Source organism: Merops nubicus, unplaced genomic scaffold (genome assembly GCF_000691845.1).
Source record: "Merops nubicus isolate BGI_N331 unplaced genomic scaffold, ASM69184v1 scaffold47563, whole genome shotgun sequence".
Classification (NCBI taxonomy): Eukaryota; Metazoa; Chordata; class Aves; order Coraciiformes; family Meropidae; genus Merops; species Merops nubicus.
In genome coordinates, this window is record NW_008600585.1 from 1 (window position 1) to 19,007 (window position 19,007).

Consider the following 19,007-nt stretch of genomic DNA (forward strand, 5'->3'; position numbering starts at 1 on the left):
AACAACACTGGTCCAGTTTTAAATATATCCATTTGTGGATGTAATTTAAAAAGAGAGAAAAAAAATCCAAAAGAGCTCCTAACTCAAACTCCACAAAAATTCAATTGCACTGCATGACTAATAGTACGTGGAGGCTACACAAAACTACAGAATATATGCAAAGCCAAACATAGCCATGAACTCTTAATCATATAAGCCTGCAAATAATTTAAAACTTAAGTAATGACATTATCTTTAATTGAATTGCTAATGTTCAAATCTGCTACTAGATCACTGCCTGCCTTTTGTCCTTAAGGCCAGGATCACTTTGCTCTCTTATTTTGTACAAATACTTACCCGACAAATCTCTGTAGCCACCAGCATGCTGAGACAATTGAACCAATTGTCATAGGCCTCCAAATTATAGGTTTTGGTCGCATCACCTCGGCACTGTTAAGACAAAAGGCTGCATGTTAATCCTATCCTGTATCTTGTATCACTTAAAGTGAACATACCAAAGGATATAATTCCATTTCTATGTCTTGATAAAAGCTTGTTGAATATTTTTTTTAAGGCATGAGCTTAAAGAAAGTTAGAAGATGTCAGCCTTTCTCACACAGGTTATACTTAACCAGGTGGGTTTTTTTTGTTTCTTTCTTCCCCTCTCTGTAGCCCTTCTTGTACCTTGTGATTATCCAGGGAGTCCATGTGGTTGACAATCTGCATCAGATCCTCTGGGTAAATGTTGCTCACCCTTTCCTGTGTTTGGAGAAATGGGAGATTGTCACTGTACAGACAAACTGGGAGTTCAGTGAAAAGTGCACCAATAAAGTCAAAGTTAGGAGAACACTTTTGCTAACTTTTGTGTTTCTATAGTGCAGATTTGTGAGGCATTTTTATAAGTGTACCCAATTGGTCTTGTTCAACACTTGGTATTTTTTTATTAAAACACTGGAAGCTTTCAGTGAAGCCATAGCAAAATTCATATTGATTAGTACATTAATATTTAATAAATGGAAAATAAAGTAATTTACACAAATTAGTGTCTCACCAGTTCAATATAGGTCAGCTGCTGTGCCAGGATCAGAGGGTCACAGCATACACTCAGGATGTCCTTCTGAGTTGACTGTGGCTTGGTTTTGAGGATGGTGCCTTTGTCGGTAACGGGCTGCCGGAATTTCTCTCTGATTTCCTGGTACTGGCTCCGTGCAGAGAGGGCCATCAGGAGATTCTGTGTCATCTGGCTAATGATCTTTTTCACTGTTCCATTTTCCTAAGCAAAAGGCAGAAACAATGACTGCTAAACCCCTTTAGCCCTTGCAGAGATAGATCACCAAAGAATTTCTGACTGAGAAAAGTAAATGCCTATTATCCATATTCTTTCACCTTATCTGAACTGATCATCCTAGGACAAGTTTATTTGTCTTAACTGCCCACACAACCTTGTAATGGTGCTTATGTCTTTCTGTCTTCCCAACTCTTTCACTTGCTTGGCTGGTGCGATCCTTGCAGCGGTTTTTTGCTAGTACCCCATTTCAAAAGCATCTATGTGAGCAGCTTAAAAGTGGGTATGGAGAAAGATGGTTGAGTTTCTTGCACAAGGATTCTTGGATCCTCTGTATACCAAGTGCCAAAAATCTCTTTATCCTTCTGATCAGGTCCACTGATGAACAAGTCTATCTAGCCCAGGCAGAATCCAGGGAATTCACATTATATCCAGGAACAGACCCCTAAAATGCCCTGGCTTTGAACAACCATAGCATCCAAAGATTTAGAGAAGAGTACAACATACATCATGCTTTTGGATAGCTAAAATGCATTTCTGTTCATCAGGTGAAGCTTTTAAAGACAGGATCTCTAAGTATGCATACTGGTAAAGCCACAGAAATATAATCCACCCACCCAGTGTTTTGATAATTAAAGCAAGCTGAATTATTTCTGCCATCAACGGTGTCCTGCGGATATTCCTCTGAGATCAACCGCAAAGGCCTTACTTGATCACTTTCCTACTCCTCTGTCCCTCATGTTACTGTTCTAAATGACTCAGGTTGTCTGATCCTGTTCTTCCTGCTGCTGGAAAAACTAGCTTTACTAAAGACAGTCCTTCTCTTCTTACACACTTGTTCTCTTGCTTTCATGCAAATTATTTCTCTTGATGTTGACCACAAGGTTAATCGTTAGTTTACAATGTGTTGTGTTCCTTTCTGCCAGTCAACTGGATGCACTAGAAAGAACTGCAATGAATCTGTGATCATCCAAAGAAGCCACTAATGTACAGTGATGACTGAAAATAAGTAGCAGATGTGAGAGATGATGACTACCAAATACTTGTATGCTGTAATTAAGCAATAATAGTGTCAGAATGTTGCTTTACAAGGCAATAATCTGACTCCCAAGTGAAATCAAATGAAAAGCTGAAGGCAGTGTAGCTCATCTTGAGGCAACTGTATTACTGCTGAACAGCAGCTGGCTAGAGCCATTTCTGATATTGTGCTACAAGTGTTCCTAAAATGCCAAGGAAGTGGCAGGGGTGGGGTGGAGCAGAACTAAAATAACACACTAATTCTGCTCTCTGCTATGCTGAGCTTTCTATTGTAAATCATTTGGCTTCAGCTGCTATGCCTAACTTAGCTGTGTGTCTGGGAGGATGCAGACTCTCTAAATGTGAATCAAAGAGAATCAAACTTTAAGGCAGTTGAGAGTATTGCAGACCATACTATGTGGAAGTGAACAAATAAACTGCAGTGAAATCAAAAACTATGGCTTACTTCAGCTGTGGTGAATTTATTAGTGTATTAATACTTACATAAATGCCCTTAGAGTTTTAGAAGTTTCTTTTCATTATTAGTATTACACTAAATTTTCTTACAACTTTGGAAAATAGATCAATGAGCGTACAATAATTTGTCCTTATCTGAGTTCAAACAAGACAGTTGCACTTCAGCTGGGGCACAACCCTGGCTGTAGCTGTAACTATTTGATATGCTGTCTGATATCATTAGGGTGAGCACCTGACTGCTTTGTGTGAGTTCTCAGCTGACTTTCTATCCAGTGTATGGAGAATAGTGTCCTAAGGGGATTTGGAAAAGCTTTAAAATACAAACTGTTACCATAACCTTTTGCTGAAGCACAGGAAAGGGAATTGTGATAACAAATACTGAGAGCAAGAGCTGTTTTTCATCAGTGTTAAATTGTTTTCTAGGGGTCAGATGTGGCATAGCTCTTCACTGATCAAGCTTGACCAGTAGCCTTGTTCAAGGGATAAATATGGTAATGATGTAATTAATGGATATCCTCAGATGCCTCAGACACCAGAGCACCGAGCCACTCCATGAAGATATGTTTTTCTAAAATGACAATTTATTCATACATAACAGAGTGGGAGTGAAAGGGAAGAGAAAGGCCACAACATCTTTCTACTTCAAAGTAATAGACAAATTAAGTACTAAGATACTGAAACTAAATAAAAGGTCTGCCAAGTATATTTCTGCCAACGTAAACCTCTTTACTCTTGTCTACAAAGGGAATAGAAGACATGCTATAATCATATATCCTCTTCCCCTCCTATTAAGGCACTGACATTTTCTTAGTGGCATTAAGGTAAACAGCTTTGCTGACACAACACAACTGACATACTTCCTTTTGACAACTCAGTAACACCTAATTGTGTTATGTCCTATCCCCGATCCATGCAGTGCTGTCAAACCTGTTGTTCTTCATTTTCTCTGTACTTGAATCAACAAAAACAAATAATACAATTGTCTTCTAATTTCCTGCTAATTTTTCTAAAATATATCTTGAAGCTGTGGATTTAAAAAACAGAAGCTTCTACTTCTCAGTAAGCCTTTGCATTCATACAAACATCCTCTTGCAGTTCTTGATTATATGCTTCCTTTTGTCTATTGGTAATTACAGTGACTATCTCAATGCAAAAAAAGCATAGGCTCTGAGTGTGGGGGGAAAAAAAAAACAAGTACACCCCCACACCCCTCAGAAAAAAACAGCAAAGGAAAAAACCTAACAAAACAACAGAAGACTAACATTTATCCTTGGTTTATCCTTGTTTTATTTAAATTTGCTTTACCTGTTTGCTTCAGAAAAATCTTTTGTAAGGTCTAGATTTCCTCAAAGGCTAGCAGCTCAGAGCTGTTAAGACTGGTGATTGACTAGCTAGCAGAGCTCAAATATAACTTCCTTTGTGGAAATACTGTGTGTGTCACCTGAAACATTTTGATAAAACACTTGCTGATTATTGTTAGGAGGTAGGAATGAACTATTCAGTAATAAGCATCTTCATGTTGAGCAAGAGTACATTTGATACAACTTGTGGGACTTAGATGTAGAGAGTAGAAACAGTACAAAGGATGGTACATAATTCATTATGAAAGTTAACCATATTGTGCCACTGTAGTCACTTTTTTTTCCTTTCTCCTTCCATTTTTCATATTGTCATGACTGGTTTTTTTTTCTCTTACACTTGGTGATTATATATAGACAATTTCTGCTAATGGACCATTAAGTACATCACTCAGCCCATGTCCTGCAGTTACACCGACAGCTTAGCAACTGCTGCTGTAGTCCATTTAGAAAATACTGCATATACTGTATATAATACTACAAACTATATATAAAGGTTGACAATTATTGCTTTACCACTTGTTTTTTTCTACCTCCTAGCCCCTACCTCATCACATTGTGTGATCCTGTGAGCAATCTCCTTCAGCTCTTTCATGCATTTTTCATCTTGGAAATCATAGGGGAAAGTTTCAGTCCATTCCTTCAGGAGCTGAATGATTTTGGCAGCAAAGAACTTTAGCTTTGCCTAGAAAGAAACAATGAGTTGATTACTGACCACAGACCTTTCTGACTGCAGAGTAAATTAGTTGATGAATGCTCACATAAAACTAGAGACAGCCTGGAAAATACCTCGTATTAGTATCAAGTGAAGGGGATAAAGCCCACCATATTTAACTGTGAGCCAGCTTCCTAAATAGTACGGTTTAGCCTCCTCTCATGGTGTCTTGGTAATGTCTCTTACCAAACACTCTTAAGATATTTTCCAGATTAGTTGTATACAGCCAGGAAGATGACACAATAGTTTGAATTACTTATTTGATTGAAGTCAATGGGACTTAAGGTAGTTTATGCTATCTGAGGCAGCAGTACCTTAGTGTTTAAATTCAAATTCATACTCACTGCAGCACTTTACCAAACATCTTTCAGGATGAATGTTCACAAAGGTATTTTTGTTCTATGGAACTTATCAGACCCTCTAGACTGAGCTGTATATTAAAATAAATGAATGGCAGGAAAGATGTATGTCTTCTCTCCATGACATCTAAATCAAAATGGACTTTGAAAATAAAAAGTATTGGCTCTTACTCAAAGCTATCAGTGACAGAAAGGGGAGGGAGAACTATTTTTTAAGTTCTTCCATTGCTCTTGAATCTTTTAAGGCTTTTCATCAGCTAGACCTGAATTGGGTACCAGGTTTTCCACTACCATAGCAATAGAAAGCAGCACCAGTAAATCCAAGGGAGCACGCTTGTAAAATTGGGAGCGTGAGTGCCAAGAACACTTTTATTGAACAAGAAGAATCAAAACTTTAATTCAGATTGTATTTTTTCCTCCCACCCTACTTGTGATGCACTGAGGAAAAAGTGGACGTCTTCATTTGTGTCTCTCCCCACTCGTGTAAGGTACAGAAGTCCCACTACACAGCAGTTCCTTCTCCCCTTCACAGTGAGCTTTCCTCATTGCACTCTTCATCAGCCTCTTGGGGGTTACAGAAGGAGACTTAGCACGTGAGTGTCACTACAGGAAATCATTGCTTCTTTTTACAATGCATAGAGAATGTCTTCCAAGAACTGGCAGGAACTTGTGCCAAAACATCATCTGGCCATAGTATGTCCCAGTTAATGTAATCAAAACTAGAAGTCAAGCAAATAATTTTTTGTACTTTTTTCTTACATCTAACTGTTTTGTAGTCAGTGGGAATACTAATAATGATTAATAAGAGCTTTGAAGTTAAACCATGCATCCTTGAAGCCTCAATCTGAAAAGAAGCCGGTGCTCCTTGTAATACAGAAGGGAATTTTCTTGCTCCTGTGATGCCCAGCTTCAAGGTATTCCTAAACAGCAGGGGACAGAGTTCCAGGTTATAGTTGTCTGTCCTCCAAATTCCCCTTGTCATCTGCCTTGGGGAAAAGACTATTTATACTTCTTTGCTAGGGAATGCATGGAGCCTGGCATTATTAAAAGAATAATCAGTAGGTAGTAAGAGAGAATTAGTCAGTCAGTGGACTTCCATTCAATTAAAGTTAACAGATATGTGCCTGCTCTACCTTTGTTTACCAAAAGCTGCTACAGAAATTTTTTTGGTATTAATCATCCTGACCATCCTTTCTTTTTAACTTTTTGTTGTGGTTTGAGGCTTGGAATGGGGGCGTGACCTTCCAGCAACTGGGAGGACCCCAGGTGGGGGTGAAACCATTGTATTCCCTCCCCTTCCCACACACACTCTGATAAGAGGCAGGAAGTGGGTGCTAATTTCACTCCTGCTCAGCAACTCGGAGAGGGAAGTTGTCCTTTCACTCCGTGGGACCTTGGAACCATTTCTGAGAGTTTTGTATATTTTATTTTTTTGTATTTTTCCCCTAATCTTTGTATATATTATTTTCCTTACCTCCCTTTTTCGTTTTCTGTTCCTTGTTAAACAATATGCTTCATTTTTTTTTTTCCAAAGTTTCTCTCTCTCTCTCAGGAGGGGGGAGAGGCAAGTACATAGTTCTGTTCCGTGTGGGTCCTGCCCTGAACCCCTTTTTACACGGAACTAGGACACTTTTTAAACTGAACAAGGAGGGATGGAGGCAAGAAGGCTCCAAAATTCTTCCTTAAGGCATGGCAAGCATCTCCATATGAACACTGACTCCCCGTCTCATGTATCTACTCATGATTTGCTAGGGTTTGCTTCCCTCACGATGGAAAGATAGACATCTGGTGCAAGAGAAACTGCAAACCATATTGCTATTGTTATTGCTCTTCAGGTGTAAAAAAGCTTAATGTTTTATCAGATGCTTTTAATGCTCATGAGAATAAGGTATGCTTCCCACGAGCAACACTAAAATTTCAGTATATCAAAACATGAGATTCCTGTTTCACGTGCACTCTGAAACTCAAAGCAGCATGACAGGCTTAAGGCACATAATTTGTGATAAGCTAGATAGAAACCACACCGATACATGGGTAGCAGCACACACTTTCATTTTTGTTATGTTTGCAATGAACCTATCAACCTTCTTTCCTTGTAGTTCTACTCCAGATGTGAGCCTTCCCTTATGAGGCCTGAAAGAGTTCTCCGGGGTCTATGGGAATACTTTTGCCATACATATTTTTCTGAGAAGAAAAATACTTCTCTTAAATTAAGTACTGTGGATCAGCCCTGTTCTGCATGAGACAAAACCGAGAGGATTGAAGAACAACTACCGGTTAGAAAGGACGGAAATAGCACTGTGCGTGTAGCAAAAGGAGCTTTAATGACAATGACCTGCTTATGGGTATTGTTTCGACTTTTGTTTTTAAAAATGAGAACTTACTGGTGACAAAAAATGAGGGAAATCATAACTTTTGAAGGGACTTTTGTATTCCAAGACAGGCAAGATAAGCATAATAGAAACTAACTTTTACTTCCCCTATTTCTTCTTTAACTTTTGATTTAAAAAATATTCTCAAGCTCCAAAAATAATGCACTACAGTTTTAACAGGTTTTTCCACTGTATAATACTATACAAGTGCTTTTTTTTATTTCTGTGACAATCTTGTTTGGGTCTTTCCAGTCTCTAAGATGCTTGTGGAGTGTTAAATTTTTGTGGGGGATTTCTTTTTCCCTCTACCACAGTAAGCAACCCAGGGTGAATCAGTACAGGGCTATGGGCCAAAGGTTCTGAATTGCTAGCAAGATGTCTTTAAGAAATAAAGCCAGTATTGTAGTGAGCTAATTGCTAGCTTAGAGTAGAAACTGATGTCATACAAAAACATAGATACTAGAGAAGGGGGGGGTAGAAAACTCAGACTTGTACCTAATTAACCATAGCTTAAGCAGGGGGTTGCTTGGAACTGTATATAAACGGGGCTATTTGGGCAAATAAACGGAGAACGACCATGAATCGTATCGGTGTGAGTCGTTACTCGGGTCAAGCTGCTGTTACCCGTGTTCCCTACAAATTTTATCCTTCATGGTCAAGCTTAACTCGTGACTTGTATTTTATAATTGATGTCTTAAACTGTTGAAACACTTCCTTTTTTGTGAGTGGCCAAAAGGACTCTAAGCAGGCTCCAAGACATCCCAGAATGTTTTTAATCGAGTTTTCTCTAGGAATCTTTGGCTAGCCAGTAATGTCAAAACCAAAGGAGTGATAAGTTTTGTGGTATTTAACCTCAAAACCTGGCTCTTCCCACTCTTGGAACTCGCACATTATCCAGATAAGTCAGCTAGCTCCTCATCTTAAGAGATTTGCATAAGCAAACTATCGGAGGTGATCAGAGATGCTTCAACTACCTTTGCCAGCTATTTCCTGCTACAGAGACACTTAATTATAATATGTTGATAGCTGATGATACCTTAATAGGTTATGAGTGTGAATACATAGAGTGTTTGAGTCTAGAATTTCTATGCTGCATGTGAAATGAGCTTTTACTTGTTGCCAGACAGAAAAACAAATGGTTGCAAATGCTAATGGCCAGACTATTCTGTAAGACATACAGGTGCTTGCAGCGTAAGACAGTAAAGTAATCATTTGAGAGGGATCTCAGAAGTCTGTGTAATGTTTTCCAAGAATTCTGGGTTTAGTGGGCAGGGAAAAAAATACAGTTTACATTAAGAGGGTAGGAAGAGATCAAGAGCATAGTAGGAAAAGCGACCATCAAAGCATCTAATTTAAAGCAGCCTCCCAAACACACACGTTTTATTGTGACCCTGCTGCTCGTTAGTTTTCCTGTAGGCCCATTTCCAAATTGTTAGCAGAAGGTGTAAGTGTGTGGGTATATGAAATATGAGCTGCTCTATTTTACATCCTGTTGTTAGGATGTAATGCTGTTTCATTTTAGTGTGGAAGCCATCATTTTTCAACACATCTGCTGAAAAATTTGAACTGTATTACTTTACAACTAATATCTTTAAATAGCCATGTGATTTAGTCCCCAGATACTGTTCCATTTTACAATCCCCTAAGCCTACTGTTATTCACAAAAGTTTCATCTTATATCCCATTATTTATAAATCCAAGTATTTCATGTACATTTCTGACACTAGCTACTGACAAGTCTTCCTCTGTACTGGTTTACAGTTCAGCTTTACTCATTCCACATTTCAGAGGGTCGCAGCATCTCTTACAAGCTCCTGCCTCAGTTTAGTTACGTGTCGCTGAGGAACCACTACGACCTACAGAGCATCAGTTTGAGGTCGCTCAGTCATAAATTAGTTTGGCAATGGGAACTGTTATCATTTCAGTGTACAAAGCTGGACACCGAAGTTCTTGCACCTTCTTTCCCTTACCCCTTAAATTCCCCAGCAACTGCACAATGAGTTACATAGCTGTTTGGCAAGCACAACAGGGGACTGACCTTGATGAAAGAAATTTTTTCACCAAGTGATTAGTTTTTCTTGTGGAGTAATTTTGTGATATAGTATGAGACTGCACCCCAGGAACAGTAAGGGAGAAAGAAGCCCTTAGGTCAGTACTGCTGTTAAAAACTCTTAATTGCCAAACCACAGGGTTCTTTCGTGCTCCCCACTCTGAATCCTGATATATCAAGGAGAAAACAAAATGGTACTATCAACATGCTGAATATTAGGAATGTGAGCATGTAATTTCTCACAGTAGAAGAACAGATCCAAAACATGCCTGGGATTTGAACAAATAGGTCTTTAAATACTTGCTGTTTTCATCATTGATCATGTTGCCTTTGTTTGCATCCCAGCTTGGACTATTCTGGTACTCCAATTTCAGTCAAAAGCCCTTCAATACATACTTTTCATTAACAGTGGGACTTAGATGGATTTAAGTGCATATCATAAACTGACCCAGTTTGATTTAGTTGGTTGTAGTAAAACTCCTTGGTCACATGTGTCAGCCAGGTTACAATTTTAAGTAGCACATCCTTTAATTTTTGTGAGATGTAACATTCTGATTTACTGTTACACCAACTTAAAGCACCCTGCCAATAACCTACAGCAGAGCACTCAAGTCTAATGAGATGGTGGCCTGTAGTTCATGAGCAAAACTGTATTTCCAGCCACTGTATCCCTCTGGTAGGGTAGTACAAAACCTACGTTTACAGCTAGCAAAGAAGCAACAGTACCTCAAGGAAAAATACCCAAATAAAAGTGCATCCAGTAGCACACACCAATTACAATTTCAGTTTACTCTTTATCATTCTATTTAGCTTTACATTGAGAAGGAAAAAGTGGGAAATAAATGACAGTAGCACAGTTAACTGAAAGACATAATGGTTCATTTACCTTTTCTGCCTCAGTCCCAGTTTCTAGCTGCTGTTTCTGTTTAATGCAGATCTGCCCCACTTTAGCCAGGAGCTCATGTGGGTGAATGAAGACTCGTGAGCTCAGTAGGAAAGTGAAGATGTAAGTCCTCTGTGAAAGCAGAGAGGGGAAAAAAAAAAGTTGAGTAAGGGTAGAAAAAATAATCTGTCTTCCTTGGAAAAACTATTCCATAAACCACAAGTGTAATTTTCCCTTGTTGGAATTTTCTTATCATTTTTCCTGTCTACAGAGATACGGTGGTCTTTTCTAACTCTGTTCAAGGGAAATGCTGTAGGCTTCAAGGCTGTTAACTATGATGTTTTCAGATTCCCAAATTATTTTCCTTTAAAATGCCAAACTTAATATGTCTAACTAGTCATCACTCACTAAAGACAAATGAAATATATCCAACATAGGGTGTTTTGCCTCTTGAACATTACTACTTCTGCTGCTTTGTTTAAGAGTTATTGTTTTTCATGGAGCTGAGAAAACTGCTTCATGTGTATTCCAAACCACAGCTGTAATTTTTTCATGTATGGGGTTTTTTGGTTCCTTTTTACCACAGTCACTGACACAGCTTTAACATAGATTGTGGCCATATGACAATAATTTAAAGTTTGACTACTTATTTGGGGCCTGTTTCAGAGACTTTTGAATATGGACATTGCCAACAATTATTATTTCTCATTAGAAATAGCTTCTTCATATGTATTTCAAAAGCTGTAATGTATTGTATTCTGAATCATACTCTGGCCAGCTTAGTCAAAGTGAGAATGCCTTCACGCCCTATCTTGCCTCAGTGTTTGAAACTTGGCTTCTGTATTTGAATGTAATTTCCTGAGTAATGACAGTAGCATCTCATAAAGCCTTCTGATTTTTCCCTTAGGCTTTTTGACAGAATTTGGAGTTAGGATATTGTAGGGGATCTCCTTGATGATGGTTTTCAATTAACCTTTTTTATGTTTGCAGTGTGCACTGTTACTTTGCACTGTTTTTTCAGAGATGTGATTTGGAGGCCACAGCCAAGTGTGCATATAGTCAGTGTGCACTTACACCACCTTGGACTGGGCAAGTAAATTGAGATGTCTGAAAATCAAGACCAGTCGTCTATAAAATATGGCATCTCTACTATTAGCTATCAAATTTTGCTGCTTGCAGTCTCTAAAACACATTTGTATTGAACAATACTGATATCTGTAGGACTCCAAAAAGGTTATGGGGTTTATTTCTCTAATCACAGGAAAACGTGTTGTTAGTGAAAAATGTTTCCATTTCTTCAGTACTCAATGTGCCCTATAATATAAATTTAGCACTAAAATCCTCAAAATATCAGAAGGAGAAAAAAGGAATTTTTTTTTAAAACAAAGTTACCTAAAAGTCATAGTGTTCTGGAAGTCAGTGAACAGTATAATAGATTAAGCATATATCTATTAAATATCCAACTCTGTCCTGAGCTTGTGGAGGCAGGTAATGAAATGAGTAGAGTGTGATACAGCAGAGGCACTTAAAATGCTCGTTCTGATTTGGAGATGTTATTAGCACTGGAGTTCGTGTACTAAATTAAGAATACTATTAATTCTGTACAGTCAAAACTGGAGTTAACCTGTAGTCTTTGCCTTGTGTTTGTGAAGAGGAGAAGGGTTAGCTGGATGGGCAGTTTAGGTCAGTGTCTGGAATAGTGCTTCCACTGATGCCTGCAGAAGGTGGACGGACAGTCAGGCTCTTGGTGACTCTGAGTGCAGAGGTGGCCAGGACAGGGACAGGGCACTGACAGGGACTGCTTCCCTTCTTGATGGCATGGTTACAAACATCCTGCCACACAACTGTACAGTGGGAAAACTTAGGAAACCAGGCTTCTATTTGATATTTTGTTTGTTTCTCTCCACAGAATTTAAGTGGTTTTTACATTTACAATGAAAAAATATTGAAGTTCACAACATTTAAAAAAGAAATTAAATGTAGCTTTTTACACCTGCATCTGGAAACAGCTGACTTTTTTTTTTTTTTTGGTGGTGTGGGTTTTATTTGTGTATTTCTGCTTTATGCCTGGTTATCCTCTATTATTTTTTGTAGCCAACTTCTGCATTAATTTCTATCAGTGTTGTGTCTGAACATAATACTGGGAGTCTGGACTATCTGGGAAAGGAATTTACTTGTTGGGTGTGTCAGCTGTCACTGGGTTGTGTGAAAATTTTTGTTCTGGAAACATGAAGCAGCCCTCACTTTTACCACATTTTTCATTTAAGAGAGGTGGGGAATTAAAAAAAAAGAATATGGACTTTGATACTTTCAACCCTTTTTCAAATTCTTGTTAGGAAAGCTGCCTGAAAGATGCCTCTACATGTAAGCAGCAGGGAACCACAACTTGAGTCACACTGCCCTGCCAGTGACCTTCACTCCAATAAGATGGAACACATTATTTTAAGGAAAGATATAATTTTGCTTCTCATATTAATTCTAGTGTTGGTCTCCTTGGTGGAAGTTTGTGTGATGTGGGATAGTGTTTATCCAGAGTGACTGAGAAAGGCTCACTTGGAGTATCATTTCCCTATTGTACTGCAAGAAAAGTGACCCAAAAGACCTATGATTTTATTTGACTTCTCTGATAATGTTTTATATGGCATTCAAAAAAAGCACCAAACTGGCAAGATGCATGAAGATGTATGGCCATGAAAGTGAATACTTCCCACTTTCAGCTTGCTGATGTCTCTCTGTAATCAGTAATATCTGTACTGGACACATGAAATGCTTTTCCAGACAACACTGGACTACTAGATTTTAAAAACAAATTATTATTAGTTCTGGAACCCATCTGCTGTATTTTTATTAGATTTTTTACAGTTACTTAACTGGAACTAGGTTCAGTACTTTGGAAAACAAAATTGTTCCATTAAGGTAAATCAAGATATGCTGGTTTACAATATATTGGTATCTAATTATGGAGAGTTTTTGATACTTTTATGGCTTATGCTGGCATAGACAAGGAGTAACTGAAATTAAGAGCCAATTTAAAAATGACAGGTCTGACAGTAGTATTGACCTCCATCTCCTTACTTCTCTGCTAATAGCCACTCCCTATCCAATAAAGAAATTTCAGGCTGAACTAAGCCATAAATTTCAGTTTAGCAGTAGGTTTCTAGGGTTAGGAACACAGTTTGTTTAAATACAAAATCTTTCACACTAATGTCATATGCTTTATCCAGATAAAGGACGTCTGTGATTTGTTATACCTGTATTAGTATATGCATATAGGCTAAATGTTAAAACAGTCTCATAGGCAGTCACCTAATCATGAAGACAATGGTTTGGAGAAAGAAATTTACTATGAAGCCAGCTAGTTTGACAAAGAATGATTAAAAAAGGCTTCCATAAAGTACAAGATTGAAAGTTATAGCTCCATTTATCCTATAAAAGTGACAGATGTTTAAGATGAGAGGAGAAAAAGGAGAAAAAAAAAAAACAAAACACAATCTTTCTGCACTTGGAACAACATAAGCTGACACAAAAAGGGCTTGTGCTTTACAAAAGAATAAGAAGCCAGATTTCTTTAGTGCCTAAAGTTGTTGCTAAGAGATGAGCTGAATTATACTTAAAGAAAAAAGAAGCGCACACGAGTGCATCAGACTAAAGGAGGAGTTGTTACTCTGACTCAGGAATGCACTGATGTCTTCATGATGGGGGAAAGAAAAATATTTTCTTTGTGGACTTGCTGCTCATTCTGGAACTTCTTGTTTAGGAAATATTTCCTTGAAAAGCTTTCTTGCTTGGGCACAAGGGTTGCAGACTGGTACATTCCATTCCTAACCTCCTGAACTTCTCTGTCTCATGAGTATATGTTTTTCTATGTGCTGAACAAGTCCCTGTACACAAACAAGTCTCAGAAGAGCAGTACAAAAATGTAGGCCCTTACTCTTCCCATCCTCCCTTGCCTGTCTCATGTTCTGCCAACATGGCAAATACATTTTTGTTTTGCCTCTGTAACCAGCACAGAAAGACACTCTGTATTTGCTTTTTCACCCATCCCCACTCCTCCCTTTTTTTTTTTTTCCCTTGTCTAGAAGGTGACCATGATCTTTAGCTTAATGTCCACAGAGGCAGGAATACCTTCAGAAATGAAGCATAAACTTGCAACTGAATTGAAATAGAAAAGATGGATCAGAAGATGACTCAAATACACCTGCTTCTTTATGTTCCTCAAGGCTTATTTATATATTCATTTTATAATTAATTCTTTCAGCTAAATTGGGTGATCTGATTTAACTAAAAGAAGGCATCCTGCTATAGAATAGATGCATTTGGTTTAATGCTGCCTTCCACCTCACTTACCCTGGAGCTCCCTTGGTAGCTTCTGTTCTCTCTCAGCTGTCAGCCTCCCAGGGTGGGGTGTCTGACTGCTTGGTTTGCAGTGCTACCTTTCATGGGGTATGGGATAGCACCATGGAAACGAGCAGCATTCCAAAAGAAGTTGTAGATCCCTTAAGTAATGCTCACTTTATGGTGTTACAAATAGTTAAAGTGTTGTAAATATGTTACAAGTTACAACAGGGGATGTGTATTAGCAGCTACTTAAAAAACTTAGCTCTAATCTACAGTCCAGAATCCAAGCTGCAAGTAATGCTATTCTGGTATCACACAAAACAGAAGGAACTGACTCCTTGGAAGGCTTGGCTACAGCAGCCTAGAGCTACTCCACTGGTAATATCATATCATATCTACCTGCTGCATTCTTCTGTGCAGCTGCTATACAATATGTATTTGAGGGCAGGGAGCAGATATTTAATGTCCAACAGTGGTTATCCTTCTGTTTCTGATGAAGGACTTGGTACTAAGTCAGCATCTGCCAAAGGTAGTGCATTTGTATGTTAACCATATTTAAATGCAAAGTTTAGGATTATTTTTGAAGTGGAATATTCAACATCCTGGTTTTGCTATTTTTAATCTTCTGCTGATGATTGTCAGCAATTCTGCTGCTCATGCCCACTGAACTCTCACATGGGGAGTCTCTTTTTTGTGTGTGGCAGTTCTGAAGACGGGTGGTGAGTACCTGGGAGCTTGAAGGGAGTTTAACATGACTGATGTGAAAGCACAGTAAAAAGTTCTACATGAGTCAGACTGGGAAACATACAAGACACAGCACAGCCCACTACCACGAATGCTAAATTTATATACAAGTTAACAGTGACTGCAATTTCTCATGCCCTTGTTAGTCTTGACCTAGTGCTGGGATGCTTCTGCAATCACTGCTGCCTTTTCAGAGCTCAGATGGAATACATGCTATATAGCCACTATAATCTTTGGCAACTTGTTTAAATAACTTCTTTTATTAATGGGTACAAGAGTAATTTTAGATGATAACATGATCTCTTAATAATATTCTAGGTTCAGAATCTTACTGCATGCCCTGGAGTCATAAGGGGTATTTACTTCAGGGGACTACACTGAGGCTGATTTCCTAAGCTTGAAAATGATTTTGCAACTTGTCACACACATTATTAAAATGCTGGCCCATTAGAACCTCTTGAGAAAGAGAGTATTTTAATTAATCTATTTTTTTTCCCTGATAGCCTAACTAGGAGATGCATAGAAAATTAAGGGGGAAAAAAAAAAAAGAAAAAAAAAAAGGAAAAACAACAACAACAACAAAACAAAAAAAATAGAACAGATTTCAGGTCTACTTCCTTAGGTAGGAGCTGACTAGTAGTTAATCTTGGCTGCATTAGAGCTAAAGCAGCTTAAAGAGATAGAAAACTCTGTGGCTAATGCTGCTTTTAATTGGTTCTTAAGGCACTCATTTGGGTTCAACACAGCTTTATCTTTCTAACAAGTATTCTCATTTAAAAACAGAGAGTGTCCCCATTGAGCAACATCTTTAGTGAATGAATATTGCAAGTAAAATAAATACATCTTTAGTCTAAATGTTAATGCTGAATCAGATGGAGGTAGAATTCCTTGAAGAAGCACCAATCCAGATACTAATGTAGGAAAACCATGGAAACTAAAAAAGTCTTCAATGGCTACTTACGTCTGGATAATAGTCCAGGGTGGGCACCAGGCACTCTATCAAGGCCTCCAGTGATCCAGAAACAAGGTTCCCATCCTGATAAACGGGGTCCACACACTTCTCTCCCATATCTGGCTGCACTTGTCCACTACAACTGGAACCAAGCATGCTGGAAAATATTGGTGTCTGGGGCATAGTTTCCTGCAGAAGTGGAGGGAAAAAAAAAAAACACACCCACCCAACCAAACAGAGAGGGTTAAACTTTCTCTCAGGATGTCTTTTGCATGGGTTTTACAGAGGCATACATCAAACACAATTACATATTTGACTGAACACAGTCTGGGCATTCAAGCTAAATTCTGAATCCAAGCAGTCACATATCTGTAAGCTGGCTTTGGGGTTTGAAATGCACTTTAAACTACATCACTAAGGCTGTAGATGGAGAAGCTGTAAGAATTTTCTGTGCTGTGCTTGATTTCTTCTTTCTCCCCAGTTTTTCCCCTGGTGCTTTATATATATAACTACACAGGGATAAAAGCAAAATGCTTTCTGAATTTCAAAGATACTAAAGCCGTGTCTTACTGAAAAAAAACAACAAATACTGTGCCTTAACATCCCTCTTTCTACTCTTTTTGAAGGCAGATCTTTGGCCAAAATACTTGACTTGTGATGATTAATCCTTTAGCATTTCTATAGCTAGATGTAATCCAGGTCTTCACAGAAGTGAATCTTCTGCACACAGATACCATTGGAAACCATTGGGGACATACTGTCTGAACAAAACTGCCTTTTTTTTGGTATATGAAAACACGAACTAGGTGGAACTGTAGGCTGTGACATATCCCATAATATACAACTGTCTCTTCTGAGATTTTTTGCCTAGGAAACAAACCTGCTGTCGCAACAGAAAAACCACATGAAAGGTTCATAGTTTCCATTTCCATCTCCCTCTCCTTGGCCACAAGCTGTATCAGTACACCGCAGTTACCCACTGTGAGTAAACAACGGGGGGGGTTGTTTCTTTGTTTTAAACTGGCTACAGCTTGCATGTATGCAGAAGGCTAAACACAACATCCCCTACTGCATGGAAAGGTTGAAAATACTGTTCAGCATCAGCATCAAAACAGGTCCCCCTGGTGCTGAAACAGTGAAGACCGTTTGGAAAGTAAAGTGAAAAGGCGGCAGCGTTAACTCTTTAGCTGCTGCCTCACCATCTATGAAATAAACACGATACTGTCACACTCAGAAAAGCAATTATGGAGATAGAAAGGATTAGGCCATTACCTCTAAACTGACAGCTGCTGCTAACTGTACCTGTCTTAGACATAAGCCCTCTCTTTTGCTTTAGCAGTTTTTCAAAAACTACTTTAAGAGCTAAAAACCATAAACTCTATAAGGGTTTAATTTAATTTTTTTTTAGCACTTAAGTTATTGCAGAGAAAAACTGTACTTTGTCATCTTTTAATACATTTTAAAGCATTCTTTTTACACAAACTACATTCTTCCTCTCAAATTCTCCAAAGTGATCGTTCATGTTTACAACCTGGGATTTAAACATTTTTTCCAGTTTTAAGCTCAGATGAATGGTAGATGCATTGGCAAAGAAAAAATACCAGTATTAGAAATAGTTGCTTGTGAAGGTGACAGATTTACTTATCTATTAGGCTGATAAGTAGAACTGTTCTATGGCTTTAACCAGAAGAGCTTCATGTATTCATACATGTTACAGATACAAAGGAGGTGTAATTCCCTGTAAGCTTAAAATATTGTGGCCGTTCAATAGCAACCAGGGAGACTACTCTGAGGAGTTCAGAGCTTCAGAAATTCAGTACATAGAGTCAAATAAAACAGAAAATACAGGATCTGATGCCATGTCTAAAAGAATTTAAAATTATGATTCTGCACAAACAGGCATTAAGGATATTCAATATTTCACAGATTTGTCTGTTAGGCCTAATCTTTGCAGTACACAACAATCTGACAAACCACTGGAGCATATGATGCAGAAGCCAGCTTTGCTATGCATGCTATGTAACTCCACAGTAGTTTGGTGGGTTTTTTTCTCTTTTAAGGTCCATAGCACTAGAGGTGAAAGGTACTCCTCAGGCTGGACAGGCTCTAGTGGGCGCTTCTCGCTAATACTATGAAGTTGCACAGGATTTTAGGGGAAGTTAACCACCAACTAAGCACCTTCTGAAAGATGCTTCTGGAGGAAACGTATCCCGGTTTTGCTATCAAATGTTTTAAAGTCCTTTTAAGATGTTCATTGCCGCATCAGTTTTGTTTGTTGACCCTTTTCGGGAGCAGCTCGTAACCATCTCCAGCGGGTTGCAAAGGCGTGGAAGGGAGCCCTGGCTCTCCCGGGTGGGCTGGTTGCTGCCACCGGCGTACGCCCTTCCCCCGGAGCCGACTCCAGCCTGCCCGGAACGGTGGAGGGACGACCCCACGCGTCTCTTTGAAAGCCGCAGTACCCGCCGCGCACACGAGTCC

General features: G+C 38.7%; 1 protein-coding gene across 1 annotated transcript; it reads right to left on the reverse strand.

The window, feature by feature from the left end:
• Positions 1-280: 280 nt before the first annotated feature.
• On the reverse strand, positions 281-16,714 carry LOC103770453 (ras-GEF domain-containing family member 1A-like). Its single transcript, XM_008937711.1, has 6 exons — positions 16,539-16,714; positions 10,499-10,627; positions 4,664-4,801; positions 1,031-1,252; positions 664-738; positions 281-429 (listed from the first exon to the last, which is right to left on the reverse strand). The coding sequence occupies exons 1-6, from the start codon at positions 16,710-16,712 to the stop codon at positions 316-318; spliced, it is 852 nt and encodes a 283-aa protein (XP_008935959.1). The 5' UTR covers positions 16,713-16,714; the 3' UTR covers positions 281-315.
• Positions 16,715-19,007: the final 2,293 nt, after the last annotated feature.

Bases quoted from the DNA above. Each gene is read 5' to 3' on its own strand.
- LOC103770453 (XM_008937711.1), bottom strand. From the start codon at position 16,712: ATGCCCCAGACACCAATATTTTCCAGCATGCTTGGTTCCAGTTGTAGT. The intron at 10,628-16,538 runs GTAAGTAGCCAT...CTGCTTTCACAG, and splicing joins CCCTGGACTATTATCCAGAC to AGGACTTACATCTTCACTTT. The intron at 4,802-10,498 runs GTAAATGAACCA...GTTTCTTTCTAG, and splicing joins CTGGGACTGAGGCAGAAAAG to GCAAAGCTAAAGTTCTTTGC.